This window comes from Echiichthys vipera (genome assembly GCF_963691815.1).
Source record: "Echiichthys vipera genome assembly, chromosome: 19".
Lineage (NCBI taxonomy): Eukaryota > Metazoa > Chordata > Actinopteri > Perciformes > Trachinidae > Echiichthys > Echiichthys vipera.
Genome location: NC_139844.1, coordinates 12,821,191 through 12,838,690, shown reverse-complemented (window position 1 = coordinate 12,838,690; position 17,500 = coordinate 12,821,191). Strand labels below are relative to the sequence as shown.

Below are 17,500 nucleotides of genomic sequence, written 5' to 3'. Positions count from 1 at the left end.
GTCAGCAGGGGCAGAGTGTGTGCGTGTGTAGATGTTGTGTGTGGGTGTACAAATTAGTGGATGCTCCGAATAGCCATGTATGTGCAGTGTTTCATGAAGAAGTATTTCCTAAATGATTCTTTCTGACTTTCTCTGCCTCTTTTGTCAGAGCCAGACAGCTTCCCTCTTCGTCTTCATGCATGCTCGCTGCAGTATTTTTGGTGTTGTCTTGCTTGGCGTGTCTCTCTCGCTGCTCCGTTGCACAGTTTGAAAACCGAGCAGAGCTGATGGATTTGTTGAATGATTTTTCCAGGGGTGCAGCATTTCTTCTTCGTAACTCAGTGTATGAAGAGCTGAGTTGCTGAATAAAAGCATCTGAAATGCGGAAAAGAAAAAAATATAGCAGGTGCTTTAATGTTCACTGAGTTCATGGATATTTGTCTGAGGGAGGGTATCATGGACATTAAGTGGCTGACGCAGAGGGGAAACATGATGCAGTAGTGTCCCAAAAATAGCGCTTCTTAAAAAAAATAGAAAAGGGTTACATAAGGGGTGTCTGTGCAGAGCCTTCACCTTGAGCCTCGGGTTGTTCTTTTTAGGGTGTCATAACCGATCTGACCACAGGAGGTCGCCATGGATCACTGTTCAGCAGCAGCAGCAGCAGCAGCAGCAGCAGCAGCAGCAGCAGCAGCAGCAGCAGCAGCAGAAGCAGCAGCAGCAGCAGCAGCAGCAGCAGCAGCAGCAGCAGCTCTGTCCTTGTCAGAGCTCCCTCTTCAGTGGGCTGTCCTGTGGAAAATCCTTTCAGGATGGGGATGTTCAAGGGCATTCTCTTTCCCCTCCTTACATGCCATTATTTTCCTATGACTCTCTCTCTAGCTTGTCTCTCGACTGTCTTCTAAGTCAGACAAACACTGCATTTACAAGCTTTGGGGTGCAGGTCTGGGTATTTTAGAGAGGGGTTTTTATGCTTTATTATTTTGAGAAATCTAGAAAGAAGTGAGCCCACAATATCCCAGGTCTGTTTCTCAACCTGCTGATCCTCTTGGATACTTTACCTCAACTGGTCATCTTGAGTTTAAGCTCTCCGCTTCTGCTAAAGGGTCGTTAAAGAAAACATTAACTGAAGGTCCACAGTTACTTAGCTGACCTTTTTGACCTCCCTGTAGAAAGGTAGCAGGACAGCAGAGGATATTCTTGCAGGGATCAATAAAGAATCTGGAATGTTATACGTTGATAACTGTATCTGTAATCTAACGGCTTTCTTCCTTTCTCAGGTTGGGCGGTATGATCACGGCCTACAAAATAGTGCCCGATGAGATAGATGAAATCAAGGTATGTAATCTATCTATCTGTCTGTCTGTTTATGGTTTGTATCTGTCTGTCTTTTTATGCGTTATAATGATTTTTGTAATTATAATTAATGGTGTGCATGTGTGTCTGAACAGGAGACTCTGGTGGACTGGTGCGATGAAAAGGAACTTAACCTTATCCTAACCACCGGAGGCACTGGCTTTGCCCCAAGAGACGTCACACCAGAGGTTTTTTTTTTTGTTTTGTTTTTTCTTTGTTGGTTTGCTTTTTTAATTTGCTTGCCGTAAATTGTTTGTTGAAAACATCATGACATGCTCTTGGCATTACTGGCTCAAAAAAGTGACAGCAAACAATGTCCGAAGATGTGTTTTATTGTTCGCAGAATATCATTAGGGTGTATAATGACGCTTGTTATGGTGCCTTAACGTGTCTTTGGATGGTCTCATTTCCCTGAGTTGGGAAGTCGTTTTTCCGACTTTGTTGTGTTCATGAACTTTAAGTCATAATGTGGAAATTTGGACGCTATAAAGAAGATGCGTTGTATTTTGTCGCTTTGAGCATTTAATCAACATGTTGATTGCTGTTTCAAGGATTTCTATCCAGTTTGGAGCTTTATATTAGTGTAGTACCACAATTGTTTCAGCACACGTACATTCCATAAAACAAGTCAAATATTGCTTTACCTGACTTGATATCACATTTAATGTTAATAAATAACTTGTCTAACTAATCCAGGTCACTCCTTGGTGACAGGTACACCGGTTACAATCAAATACCATATTGCAAATTACAATACAGCAAGAAAATAATATGCAATATGTGAATTAATAAAAACGTTTCTCACCAACAACCCAACATGTACTTCCGTCCGTCATGTTTCTGAGTAATTTGACAGTTAATCAGAGGGCCGTGTCACCAAACATTTCAACTTGAGGGGCGTTAACGTGAATTTTCCCGTGAGGAGCTGTTTTTTTCCCGATTATTACAACACCACATGAATGCAGGTTTTCAACAAGAACAACAGCTTCGGGTCAAATATGGACACTGTTTTGGTAAGAGGTCATATAAGGAAAGTAATGTTGTACAACTGAAATAGAAGTATGATAATAGCTAATATGTGTTAGAGGAAAAGGCTGTTGAAAGGTAGATGTCTCCTGTATTCAGGAAACCTCAGCCTGTTTTTGCTGATTACACATGTGTTGCAGCACTGATTAACACAGTGTAATTAGCCCCATGGTCACATGGGAAATAAAGAGGCAGAAGTTAGATCCTTATTGATTCCATTTTTTTTAAAGATATGGGATCATGTAGCAAGCAATTTAGAGATAATGGGTAGCAGGTGTCAGCATGATAATATAACTAATAAACAACTGGAGAGGAGGTCTACACACCTCTGATTTTCTGTTTCTTTATTGCATTGACGTGTTTCCAAATTGCCCACAAATGAACTCTTTATATTTCAAATCAGATTAACTTAAATTTTCTAATATATTAATATAAAATTAATAAATATCTTTAACTTACCTCACATGCTGTATTCATTGTTTCAACCCCACCAGTACAGTAATAGAATAAATGTTACCATGAACTATTTGGTTTAAAAGTTCTGTGAAACAAATAAATTGTCATTGCAGGCTTCAAAAACTGGTTTAATGCAATTGTGGTCACATCTAGTGTCACATAACTGAAGTTCAGAACAATTTTTGGGGGGTTGGGGGCTTTACACAGCTATACTTCTGTTACGTGTACTCAGACATCACACACACACACACACACACACACGCACACAGAAGCAATTTGGCAAGGGATGAGCTGTGGTTCTCAGCAGTATCATCCGTCCTCATCAATCATGGTAGACAGTAACCATCCTGGAAGGGGGGGGGGGGGGACACGTACACACTGTAGTCACTGATAATACCTGCTATCTGATTCAACCCTGTATGCTGGAGACAACGATATCTCTCTGTCTGTCTTTGTGTGTTTAAACGCTGTACAAGACACACCTGACAGACTACATGTCTAATCAAAGAGCTCTTTGTATACTCTCTGATGTTTAAAAGTTACTTTTACTTGCCTCATTGTTCTATTACACTGAGTACTCCGCTGTGTCTTACATGTCTCAACTGTCTGAAAGACCTTATCTGATCTGTGTCCTCCCTATTTACCAATCAAGATAGATTTAATCTGTTAATCAACATGTCTTTTTCTTGGTCAGTTTGTCCGGGATAACAATTTATTGTTGAATGATTCTGTAACTTGGAATTTCCCAGAAAGACCATATTTTAGACATTATGTGTACTTGCATTATTTGTCAGATAGGAAATCGCTACATACAAACTGGCAGGGATACTTTTGGTTTTCAGAGGTGGTGGTTTTGTCCATTTCACTTTCTTTGGAGGTCATCGGAGTTACCTTTCATCGACATCTTAAAGCTGGGGTATGCAGGGTTTTTGTTGGCGTAATTGGGGGGAATAAATCCATAATAACCTTTGAGCATATTGTGATTCAAGTGTTCTGAGATAAAACTAGACTCCTGCACCTCCTCTTGGCTCTGTTTGCAGCCTTGAAAAAATCTAGCCCGTGACGGGAGACTTTAGCCAATCACAGGTCTTTTCAAAGAGATGGTTTTCCTATTGGCTGTTCTACAAATGCAGATGCAGATGCACTGATTCCTGATTCAATGGCGGAAAATCCTATGGAAAAAGTTGCTTCGAGCATTGGCCATATGCAACCCCCTCAAAGTCTTGTAGTGAAACTTGGCATTAGTTGCCATCGAATGGATATATTCTCCGTTAATTATTTTCCTCACGCAGTGCATTGGCTTCTGATCATTAGTGGATGGCACAAGAAGCACAGAGAATGTTTGGTACATTTCAGCTCCAAAAGGACTTAATCGCTTCACTTGTGGTGAATGAAACTCCTAATTAAAAGCAGTTCCTACTCCCTTTTACATGGGTGTAACATGCTTGCAGAGACAGTTTAAATTGAAAAAAGGTTCTCAATCTGAATTTGAGGACTGCACTTGACCAGAGGAGGCCTTTTGCTGATTATATTTTGTCATATTTCAATGCATACATTTAAAGTTCTCCCCCTTCCCTTACTATATTCAAGACCTTTTTTGTTGCCCAAAACATACAGTCTTTCTTTTACACTTCTGAATGCATGCCTGTTGACTCAAACAAACCCATCTCCCTCTTCTTCCAATCAGTGACTTTGTATGATGAGGTATAAATCCTGCCTCAGCCCTCCCTCTCTATCCTTCCCTCCCCCCCTGCTTCCCTCTTGTTTCAATCTCACCCCTCCTGTCCCTCCCACACTCTTTCCCTTCTCCTCATCTCCCTTCCCTCCGCCCTGCATCTCACTCCTCTCCTGAGTCCAAGCCCACGATGCTCATCAGTGGCTCCTCATTTCTTTGAAGTCTTTTCTCTCCCCTCTCCCTCGCGAATGGTGCGTTTGAAGTGTCACTCAACTCAAGGGCACCCAACACACACACACAGCTGGAGGAGAGGGCACTATCTTCTCTGCTATCTCTCTGTTAAGAACATGCAGTCCCACAAATGCACACACACACACACACACACACACACACACACACACACACACACACACACACACACACACACACACACAAACACACACACAGCATTTGTTCCACGTGTCCCTGAAAAGATGGTGAAATTGGCAAAACCACCACCCCTGGAAAATATACACATACCTGCTTAGAGAAAACTGCACAGACGGAGCAAGAAAGAGACATATTTCTTTATTGATTTCAAAGATTGAATCAATCTTGATTGCTAATGGGGGGGGGGTAGATGGAGAGGAGACAGGTCAGATAAAGATTTTCCAGCCTGCAGACAATTGAGAGATGGATTGTGTAAGAGGGATTGTAAATCAATATTTGAAGGGTAGTCCAGATGTTTTAGACGCGCATTCAGGAGGTTGTTGTAAAAGTATTTCCTGGTCATCTGCTGTTACTGCTATACCTCTAAACCTTCCAAGATTGCTTTTAATGACATCATTGTCAAGCGTTGATTTCCATTTGATTTGATGTTTTTTCCTGTTGTGGTCAGTGTAAATCCTTGAAGTCCTTAAAAAAAATCTGTCAATTTCAATTTTTTTTGTCTTTTTAAAAAAATGTAATGCATTAAATATTAGTGGTCTTTCAGGGAGATACACAATTTAAAGTAAATCTATTTTATGACCATATTTGATTTATAACATACTGTTGGACCAAAGGAAAAATGAATGTCCTGTTGTTCTCTTGTTTATATCTTTTAATTCTAGGAGCAAAGTGGAAAGACTCTATAACCCAAACTTGATTTTAATATGGCTCTCTGAAATCATAGATACCCTGCAGTATTTCACTTTTTTTCTTTTGCTCCCATCTCCTCCACATTTTGTAATAAATATCTGAGTAGTAGCTGGGGTAATTGTTGGGTTGTTATAACAATAAATAGTAATACAGTACCCTTTATCCAAAGCGTAGTAGAAAGTTTATTTAAAGCCTCGTTCCTGCCGAGCGGTCCGGTTCGGTTCAGTTCGTACATTAGAACGGATATTTGAATGTTTCCATTGGCAAAAGTCGTGGATGGTACCAGTAGAATTATTCTGTGTTTATTTTGTTATAGTAGCTTTTCAAAGCATTATAAATTGCTGTTCACCAAATGTCAACACATACATTTGACTATATTCTCTTATGTTCTTGGAGGAGGAACAGCGATAGTATTTTTAGTTTAAATGGCCTCAAACAAACGTAAACCCTCCAGCATTTGAATAAATCGTTTCAAAAATTCTAATGAAGGACACATGCATAGTTAGACTATGACCATACTGATAACTCTCTCCTTTATCTTTCTTCTCTGCAGGCCACTAAGGAGGTGATAGAGCGTGAGGCTCCAGGGATGTCTCTGGCGATGCTGATGGGATCCCTCAACGTCACACCGCTAGGCATGCTTTCCAGGTCAGACCCACAGCACAACCAAAGCATACACACTTTTATGTACAGAATTTAATCCTTTATTTAAACAGGCAGTCACTGAGATCAAGATGACTTTTCAAGAGAGACACAGGATTAAACATATACTGTATAAACACCCAATCTACATAACATGCGGTACACACTAAAGTTAAACGTCCTGTGACGTGACATCATAACTATTGTACTACTCCTGGCAGTTATTCAAGTAGAGCCTTAGATATAAATAATGTACAGTGTGACTCCCTTCTGTTGGTTAAAGAGGGCCATCCCACCTTTTTATGCTTGACAAAACTGTGACTGAGTTAATTTATCACCTGTGGTAAAGTGCAGCGCACTGTGATACACTGAATTGAGACTTTAAGGTGGAGGGAGAGGCATATATCACCATAATCAAGCATTCTTGTCGTGTTCTTCTTCCTCTGTATTCACATGAACTTTCCCATCTGTGTTTGTTCGTTACAGACCTGTGTGTGGTATCCGGGGGAAGACGCTCATCATTAACTTACCGGGAAGCAAGAAAGGCTCCCAGGTAGGAAACGCTGCAAAGAGCTGGGATATCATCACCTTTCTCCTCTGGATGTTAGGGTTAGGTGTACAGTTGTTAGGCAGACGGATAGAAAGAAACAAACTCACCTGTTGACAGATCAGGTGCTGTGCTTGTTTTTGTGATTCAAATAAATACACATTTGGATTAGGGATCCCCAACTTCTGTCCCTGTCAGTCCTCACTGGACAAAAAAAACACTAACATCTGTCTTTTGTCTCTGGTGGGAAAGGTAACAATTAAGTCTTGGGACAAATGTCTCTGCTGTGATAGCGGCTTAATGGAAACATGACACCTGATTGGACACGGACATTTTTGCCCCTTTTCCACTGCGACGCTGTAACACATGTTACCCATCTAAAACCTCTGCAACTCTTTTTTTTATCTCACCAACAAATTCCATACATCTTCTTTAGAGCTGCAAAGATTAGTCGATTAATCAATTGGTTGCTAACTATTAACTTAAACGCCAACTCTTTTCATAGTACTTTAATGGGTTTAAGTCATTTTTGTAAGAGGATACAAGGCAAAATTCTCTGATTCTAGCTATTAAATGTTAATATTTTCTTTCTTCTTTACTATATGACAGTAAAACTGAATATCTTTGAGTTGTGGACAAAACAAGACATTTGAGCATATCCCCTTTGCATTTGGGATTTCTTAACCTTCTCTATAGATATTTTATTGACCAAACAAGTAATTGACAGATAAATCCACAATAAAAAAAAATAAGAGTGAAAGAGAGAGACTGAATAAGTAACAGATACTAAAAGATCCCAATAAATGTATCATATGCAGCATATACTACTGCTGTTTTAAAATTCAGGGTGACCTTTTGTTACAAAATACCCTTTTCAAGTGAAGTGTAGCAATGATCCGCGTGTATTGACAGCATTAGCTTAGCATTGTGTTAATTTGCTTTAGATTCTTACCTGCGCATCATTAGTGATGTGCAAATAAATCAACAAGCTGTCATTGTCAGTGTGTGTATGTGCTAGGATCATGTGCACAGCAAGTGAATGGATTTAAAGGGGTTTGTGCCTCTGTGTGCATTCATTTGAATAACTAATTGATGAATTATGTGCATACAACATAGATCTGTGTGTGTTCTTCGTGTCTATTGTTTCATGGTACATTTGTACGTTTTTGTGTTTTGATGTATTTCTGTCAAAGGTACAGATGCATGTGTGGGTTTCTGTTTGTTCCTGTATGTGTGAGCATGTTTGTCTATGGTAATGTAAACCAGTATATGTGTGTGTGTGTCCACCCACTGCTGTCCCTGTGTCCCCCTCCATCTGTCTCCTTCTCTGCTGTGTTGACCTGCACATCTGTCTCTGTCTCGTTACGCGCCTGCTTCTCCTGATCGATTTTAGTATTTCTTTTAATCAATTACGCCACCTCTCCCCCATCTGCTGCCATATTAGTGTCTCCCTCATCAACCCCCAGTTAAAGTTAACGGCACAAGCCGCCCACTGCAGGCTTTTATTACGATGATCTCCTGTCATAAAGATAACTGTGAAGTCCTGTATGCTATGCGTCTTTTAGCTGCTTCTTTTGTCTCTTTCATTTACACTTCAGCCTAAATAGGCTAGGTCTATATCATATGCTGTTCAATTCAGTCAAAGATTCTTTTGTAATTTGATAGACAGCATGTCCTGGTCGTTTTTGCCCCTATTGTGATAACACCTCAGTTTTTAGTTTTAGAAATTATGGTACTGAGGATGTGATTTTAGACTTAGAGGTGATGGTTTAAAAAATCTCCAATGAAACCTGCCTAACTCACCTAAGAACATCATGACTTTCAACGGAAAATTCATGTCCCATGAATGCATATATGGATACAGTATTTTACATCTGCTTTTTAAATGAAGGCATGCTACAGTGATTTAACATTATACTTTTAGTTTCGGGATTCACCTGACAGATTGAAAATGAGCGGTCAAATCGAAACAACAGAGGAAGAGATATTCTGATTATACCTCGTGGCTCAAATTTGTTAAATACTGGTTCCTACATTTCCCATAATGCCACTCAAACGTGTATCTTGTTCGACCTTCCCTGCCTGGTTAATGCCTACATCTTTTCAATTCTGTAAAACTATTCTGTAAAAGGCGTCCCCCTTTCTTACTGTCTCACAACCACCCCAAATGACAAATATGATAAGTGTTTTTCTCGTCAGGAGTTGGAGTGGTGTTTGGGGACACCCATGCAATTGATTTTCGCGCCCTGTAAGCTATTTTAGCTGGTTGAAGGATTGTGCATTCGGACCTGCAGCTGTAATATGACTGCCATTTCACAGGCCATTTATTTTGTCTTTTTCTTACTTACTTACATTTCTTATTCTCTCCTGTTTCAGTTCTCTTTTCTCTCTTAACTTTCTATGTCTGTCTTACTATTTTTGTTGCAGTTTCTGCATCTCTGTCTGTCTCTCTCCATCTCTGTCTCTCATCATCTCCAGAGATCTCATCCTCCCTGTCTCTCTGACTCTCTCTCCGTGTCTCTTTCTCTTTCTTTCTTTCTCTCTCTGTCTGTCATCCTCTCTCCTTCTCTCTCTCTTGCACCGCCCCCTTTCAGAACCACAGTGTCTTCCTCTCTTTCTCCATCCTTCTCTCTCACTTGTGTTTCTCATCCGCTGGCAGTATATCCAGGGATTCTGCTCTTTAGTGTTCTCGACAGTAACTCTCCTCCAGGACAAAACAGAGAATAAGAACAGACACGTACCCAAAAAAAAAAATCCCGGCACGCAATGAAAGCACAAAATGGGAAAGGAGGAATGTCTCCAGGCTCTTGACACCATCCTCACTACTTCTTTTGCCCAATCCTTTCACACTTAAGCCCAACACGCCCGGCCCTCCTTTCCACGTCTCCCAAAAATGCTCAGATGTCGGCTTCAAACACACAAGCAAGAGGCATAAACAGTCAACTGTGTGCTGAGGGGTTTGGGATGTGTAAGTGTGAGTGAAGACGGGGGTATGGGGTGTAAAGGTTAGCTTGCGGCTACACAGCAGAGCTGGCGGGCTTGTGGTCAACCACTGAGATTAACCCATTCAATCTCTTTCATCTCCCAGTCTGAGGAGTCTTTCTACTCTCCTTTTTGTATATTTCATGCGCAGGCGTGGTGGATGCTAATCCCCCCATGTGTGCATCGTAGTGTGGATTTATGGGATATTAAATTCAGTCAAATCAAGGTTACCATCGTCATATTTAATCCAGCGAGCGATATGCCCACATAAAACGGGATGTGAAGTGGAGAGGTTGCTCCGAAAGCCAGCACGCAGCCAGCGTAGATGTACTGTAAAGTGTGGGGGCGATTAATAATGTATCCTCTCAATGCTTAAAATACACAGGAAGATAAATAATTTCACAGATTAGCTCTTGTCTTGGGAGCGAGGAGAATGGAGCATTTAGCATCGCAGAGGAGCCCACAGGCACACTGACACACAGAGAGACTACCGGAGAGGGAATCAGAGATGGAGGGAGAATGGAAAAGAGCAGAAGCTAGTATAAATGTGGCCAGAAGGAGGCGCTGTGATCTGCTGAGGTTTAGGAGGAAATCTCTGATTCTATACTGCCTCGAACTGAGAAGGTAACAGTATTCCTAAAAAAATAATTGTGTACTTTAAATTCGTAAATACACTAACTGCACACTAACTGCAGAGGTGCAAAGACATTTATTTGAATGAGACTTACTGCATAATAGTGAAAGGCCTTTCCCTGTATTTCAGTGAAATGAATCATATTTTTGTGAGATGTTTTCCTAATATATAGATCGCCATGTGTTTTATTTTGCTGTGGATTCTTTTCTTGTTCATGTCAACTCAACAACTCCTCCATGTTTACTTGTTGCCTTGGTAAATTAAGGATAATCTACATTTCCACAGTACATAGTCCGTCAGAAGTAATGTCCAACTCAACAATCTTTTGCTCTCACTTGTGATCCGAAATATGTTTTTATTTGCACATTGACAGCGCCCCAGACCAGTGTGGCATTTAGTGCACGTTCATCCTAATTCAAAACACCTCACACAACTTCTCTCTCATACCGAATGTTTTCAGCTATCCCAAATGTGCTGCTGAAGTCAAGGTAGCTGAAAAAATTTGATAAATAAAGCATGGTGTACTTGAGAAGGGTTGTGAGGCTTTTCATGTGAAACAACAGCAGGAAGTGTTGAGTTTCACTGACAGAAGCTCATCTCCAATAAAAAGGCAAACTGGAAGAGATATTAATTAGTTAGTGAGGGATTATTTCGATAATCTGATGGAATAAGTGTTGTCAAAATATAGATTGTGCTAAATGTAACATGTGACAGGCAATAACACAGTTTTTTGTACCGGCCTTTATTTAGTTTGAGACTGCCATTATTTAAATATCAACCATATCCCTGTCACTGATGTTCTCTCCCTTTTTGCACGCCTCTGTCCTTCTACTCTTACAGGAATGCTTTCAGTTCATTCTGCCAGCGCTGCCGCACGCCATCGACCTCCTGCGGGACGCAGTAGTGAAGGTAAAGGAGGCGGCAGATGAGCTGGAGGACCTGCCGTCACCACCACCGCCCCTCTCGCCGCCTCCCAACAGTTCGCCCTGCCGCCAGACAGAGGACAAGGGAGTGCAGTGTGAAGAGGAGGATGAGGAGAAGAAGGACAGCGGTGTGGCGTCCACCGAGGACAGCTCCTCCTCCCACATCACAGCCGCATCCATTGCTGCCAAGGTACCAGGGCGGAGGAGAGGAGAGGGGAGGGTTTGCTGTTGCAGCTTTCATCTAATTCCATCCATTTCACAACGGTCATCTGTATACGTCCGCACATGTCATTTTTGCAAGCATGTACTAAAGGTGCTCTACGTAGCATTTTAACATTAATAAGTCATGAGAATGCCTGACTACGTAACAACACCAAACAGGAAGTTATTTTCTTCAGGAAAGGCAAATGAAACAAAGGCAAAAGCAGAGAGCAGACAATAGTGGTGTTTACAGAAAAAGGTTTTTAATGGGACAGTGCCATTTTTACAATATGTGCAACTGATACAGAATGGGACAATGTGAAGGAAGTTTAAAGTTGTGTTTATTAGTGAGATACGTTTGTAGTAGTTCAGATATCTATAGAATCTGTTGAAGAGAAAATGCATCTCCAACACTAAGGGTTTAATATTATATAATTCATTACTTTTCTTTCATGTTTAACAATTAACATTGACGACGTACAAGTAAGTTGACGTACAAGATATAAAGATAAATAGTTGTTTTGAGCTATGACAGATGCTTCTGCTGTGTGTACATGTTAACAGGAAGTACTGTACTGCAGAGTAAACATTTGATAACACTAAAAGTATAAATGTATGAATTACAGAGTGTATTTTTCTGAGATATGCGTAAACTCTTTGAAGATGTTCAAAGATGAAACATGTGAGCATAATTGCTGCTGATCCAGGCTGCTAAAAAGGCTGTTATGATATTATTAAACCAAAGGTACACAATTACAGAACATGACAAATTAATGTTTAAAAATGCTACAGGTAGCACCTTGAAGTGATAGATTTACTGTTTCTCAACCCATACATATGAATAAAATGTCTCTGCCACTGCTTCCTGCTGGGCTTAAATGTGATCCAACTGGGCAATCATTTATACTTTCAGGATCTACTGTATGATGAATCTCTTTTTCAACAACAGGAAGTACACAGTCACGAACATTTCTATTTTCTCTGACGCAGTTAAGAGGCTGGATGCCTGATTTGCTTAATAGCCATCATCCTGTGCCTCTTCACCAAATGAGTCAGTCTAGCGTCACAGAGTTCAAAACTAATGGTGTTTCTCATCAACTTCGGAAGTGAAATTTTTTTAAATCTACCAAATCTAACAAGGACTTTGTTCTTAAATGGCCAAGACAATTTCAATGGGAATTTAGGGGTTTGTTCCATGGCATTTAAAGTGTTGTAAAAACTTAGATTTCCATGTCTTTTTTATTATAAAGCACGTCAAGGTACTGTGTCTTTAAATATTGTGAAAGTATTTCAATCCACAGAGAAATGCACACAGCCCATGTTCATAAACTGTGCCTTTAAACAAGCCTTCAGGACTTCTGTACGGTTGTGCTGTCACAACTGTACTATATATATACAGTATATATATATATATATATATATATATATATATATATATATATATATAGGTAGAAAGTGCTGCTACACTGCTGTGACAGTTGCAATGATTGCGCAGACTGGGCTTTTTCAGGGGCTCTTAAAGAGACAGACAGAGGGTATACAGGTATATTCAGCCAGACAATATGAGAAAAACTATGTGTTTTTGGAAAATTAAACCAAGTAAACATGTTCTCTACAAAACCAAAAGTATGAACCTGAATATAAGGACAATATGGGACCTTTAAATATTTGCCATGGTGGATAATGGTAACCTGACTCCGCAGGATGGATTTATTCGCTCTGCCTATCCATCTGGGAACTCTCAGTTGGAGATCTTTCGTGAAGGGGCAGAAATACTGGTTGCCGATTGGATAAATCATCTGTCTATCACCGCCTATGTTGGTAATAGACGGGCCAAATCAACCAATCAGACCAACAAATCGTATGACTTACTAACAGAGCGCCGAGGCAAAGTAAACAACATGTCGGAAAAGGATATTCCCCGTTTGTGTAACGTGAATTTACGGATAAAAGGCACAATTTCAGGTGCCTGGTTCATATTCCAACAGAAGGATCCAATAGGAAAAGGCGTTAGTGAGCAGCTTGCTCGATAGCTGCACTCATCTCATCCACGGAAGCCGTCATGTTGTTTACATTGAACATTGAACAGAACGCGTCTCGTTGCGTCACACTTTGAGCTGCCTCAAAACCAACACTGATTGGTTCGGTTGGGCAACCTCCAAATTTTCTCTGCCACAGGTTTCCAGACTGATCGGCGATTAAAATACAATGGAGCTTGCAAGATCAGGATTATGCTAGGATACACCTTTCATATTCTACAAAATCTGGAAAAAAGGAAAGATGCATTTGGAGAAGAGTTAGACATGAGGCTGGCCTAGTTGGAAATGCATGTAGGCTATAGTATGTGGTCCAGATGTGTGGACTTTTTTTTTAGGCTGAATTCTAACTCAGATGATTGCAAGCTTTCTTCCAGGTTTTATTGACTTATTTCTCCCTGCAACATCTTTGCCAGAAGCTATGCAAAAAGCAAAATCAATGAAACCCAATTTAAAGTATGCATTCTGATTCTTTTTTATCATTAGTACGTATGAAAACACATCTGACTACACTGTGAGCTTCCTGTTATTAAAAAGTGAGCCTCGTCATGGTTATTACGTCTGAGTTGAAAAAGAGTGAATCTCTTCCTTAACATAAGTTTGAGTTTGTCATGTATCTCTGTATATCATTTAGCATGACTGTGTGTCTCTACATATATCTGTGTGCGTATGTGCATATGTGTGTGCGTATGTGCGTATGTGCGTGTGTGTGTTTGTGTGTGTGTGTGTGTGTTTGTGTGTGTGTGTGTGTGTGCTTGCGTGCGTGCGTGCGTGCGTGTGTGTCATGTGTGCCTACTCTGTGCAGTCACATGTAACATTAAGTATCTCTCCATACCCATCATCCTATCCTGCCCTGTCTGCAGCCTGGACCCCGCTTAATGGCTCTGTTGTCAGGGTAACATCCCACTTCATTGTCCAGTCACAGAAGGATGTTGGTAAGACTCCGCCCCCCGATATCTCATTATTTGTCATCATCATTTCACATTTATTAGGTCATTTGTCTTTCATCTGCATCTTCCCTGTGAGTAGGCGTGGTCGTTTAAGTTTGACAGATGACTACACATTAGAGATGTTGACATATTTGTCTTCTCAGATGGTTTTTGTGTCTATGTATATAGGTTTATATACAGTATATATACATATATGTGTATATATATATATATATGTGTGTGTGTGTGTGTGTGTGTGTGTGTGTGTGTGTGTGTGTGTGTGTGTGTGTGTGTTTGTGTGTGTGTGTGTGTGCGTGTGTGTGTGTGTGTGTGTGTGTGTGTGTGTGTGTGTGTGTGTGTGTTTGTGTGTGTGTGTGTGTGTGTGTATGTGTGAGTGTGTCTTCCTGGATCTTGAATATCAGTGTGTGTACACGTGCTGCCTATGGGTTTATGGTGTGTGGCATTTACATGCACATGTGTCTGCGTATGTTTGTGTGTGTGATCTCAGATCCCAGACTCCATTATCTCGCGGGGTGTGCAGGTGTTGCCCAGGGATACAGCCTCTCTCAGCACCACACCCTCGGAGTCGCCCCGCGCGCAGGCCACGTCCCGCCTCTCGACCGCTTCCTGTCCCACACCCAAAGTGAGTACACATACAGGAACCACACTTGCACGCATATACATACATTGTGACGAACACAGATTTATCATGATTGTCTTTATATCCTTGTGAAGACTTTACATTGATAGTTTTAATTTCCTAACCGTTTATATAACTTTTCATTAGCGTGAATCAGGGTAGACGCTAGATCATGCCATGGATTAGGGTTGTCACGATACTGGAATTACAAAGTCTATACTGATACCCAGGAAAATACTCAATACTATTTTCTATACCACCTGGAGAAAATTACAAAAAATGAAAGCATGATTTTTAAAATAAAGATTATAACAAACACCAAATACAACATTTTTAAAAAGTTGTCTGATGTAGTGAAAAGAAGAAAGAAACCACATAACTGCCCTGTGTTTATAAATATGACAAATATTTTATTTTTCTCTTGTTTGTTTTATTGCGTTGTATAGCTCAGGGGTTCGTGTGGGCATCAAATGATTCCATGATGGAAGTTAAACCTTGGATTCAGTCGGTGAATCAGTTGTTGTAAGTCAGGTTTCTCCACAGTGTAAACAGGGATCTGGTCCATGCTTATGTATTCAGCTACAGTCCTGTTTATCTTATGTGTTTCTGCTGACTTGGCTCCATATTATCACTGCTGATTAAATAGAGTTGGTATAGCAGCTGTTACTATTTCTGTCTCTTTGCTGGTGTCATCCTGTTAGATTAACGTTTCTTAATGTGAGACGGGCAGAACTGATGATGTAACCTGCATAGCTCTGCCGTTAAAGTTACTGTTTATCATTAGACACTAGCTGCGAGCTGCTTGTTCACATCCTCAGCCTTTCCCTGTTCATCAGCCTCGTATGCTAATTACTTCCAAACGGTTTATGCTTTGTTCATTTTCTACTTAAACCTGTAGCTAAGGTCGTCCAGCAGCAGCGCTAGCTGTGTTCAGTCAGCTCAGTGTTGTTAATGTGATGAACCGATCATGTGCTCAGAGAGACGAGCTGTAGCTTCTGTCTTGTTTTGTCTTCAGCACTGCTGGGTGATGTCATGCATCAACTGGAGGAGGCGGCGGCTGAACTGTTGATGGCAAATGTATTGATACTTTTGCAAGTTAGTTTCTAATCCTATACTAATTTTTAGTATCGGTTATTTCCGAGTATCGATTTTTTTGACAACCCTACCATGTATGTATAGGATTATCCCCACCGGACGTGTCAATGACAACATGTCAAACATATGTCTCTCATGTTTGTCATAACAAAATAATATAGCTTCTAGGTTGATTATTGCTGTGTTTGGCCTTATAACAGGTTGGTAGCCTATATAAATATTGTAGTCTATAATTAAAACGTTTTACTCCTCACAGTTTGTTACCCATAAGAGTGATCACATCTCCATGGATAATATATTATATAAATGAACTATAATTCATTATTGTTGGTGTTAGTCTTGATAAATTGGTTTTTTTTCTAATTTATTAATCTGATCTTAATTTTAAATACAGCCTTAAACACAAAATCAAAAACTTCCCTTGCCAAAGGTCGTTACTCTAAAACCTAAACAGGCCTTCACCAGGATAGGAGTACAAGTACATACACCTCCAACAACACACATACTGTTTATACACACACAAAGACTGCCTTAGCCCATTTCCTGTCTGCTCAGCCCTCCCGTTTGTCTCCCACAGCTCAACTGTGTTTACCTCCACAGACCATGGATATTGTAGCTATACAATTTGCTATTTTGTGTACAAACATATATACTTTCTAGTCTGTCGAGGTTATACTCAAAAGACAAAGATTTCTGATTGTGATCATTATTATTTCAGTTATTTGGGGGGGGGGTTGCATTGCTTTAATTTTATTTTATTGCATTTTGCGTGGTTGAAATGTGTTTTTTAGTTGCATCTTCATTTTAGTGTAGGTTGTCCAAAATCCAACAGTACAATACATTCCTGCAGTACCTAAACACCTCAAAACATCACGCAACAGTCTTGACCACTGTTCTCTTTCCATGTCTGAACTTCACGTGTGTTTCGTGTCCGTTTTGAATGTGTTTTACATATAAAACCCCGTTATTTGTGTTTGAGGGTGTATGTGTTGATGGAGACAGCAGGTTGTGGTTCTCATGCTTGGATGCATATGTGGACAAATTTATTCCCCAGGTTAAATTCAACACATTGCAATACAGTCACATTGCTTTGTCTATCTCCGCTTAATAGGATACTTTTGTCAACAACATTTTGTCCACTTGTGTCCCTCTATTTCCCTAAAATGTCCTAGTGCTCATTTTGTAGCCCATATGCACCACATGTCAGGCTAGTTTGGGGCTGATGGTGCCAGTTGGTTCTTATGAGGAGTGCTCACTTGTTCTCCT

General features: G+C 40.4%; 1 protein-coding gene across 6 annotated transcripts in view; it reads left to right on the top strand.

Moving 5' to 3' along the window:
* gphnb (gephyrin b) overlaps nt 1-17,500 on the top strand; it is a gene marked incomplete at its 5' end in the record, with an annotated part of 111,825 nt that overhangs the window by 54,007 nt on the left and 40,318 nt on the right. For 4 of the 6 annotated variants that reach the window (XM_083934294.1, XM_083934299.1, XM_083934297.1 and 1 more), the window contains 6 exons: nt 1,254-1,311; nt 1,425-1,517; nt 6,159-6,253; nt 6,734-6,800; nt 11,251-11,523; nt 15,008-15,142. In XM_083934294.1, coding sequence (XP_083790420.1) covers nt 1,254-1,311; nt 1,425-1,517; nt 6,159-6,253; nt 6,734-6,800; nt 11,251-11,523; nt 15,008-15,142 — 721 coding nt within the window. Of the gene's footprint in view, nt 1-1,253; nt 1,312-1,424; nt 1,530-6,158; nt 6,254-6,733; nt 6,801-11,250; nt 11,605-15,007; nt 15,143-17,500 lie in introns of all 6 variants that reach the window. The other 2 variants (XM_083934296.1, XM_083934298.1) reach the window with 2 other exon arrangements.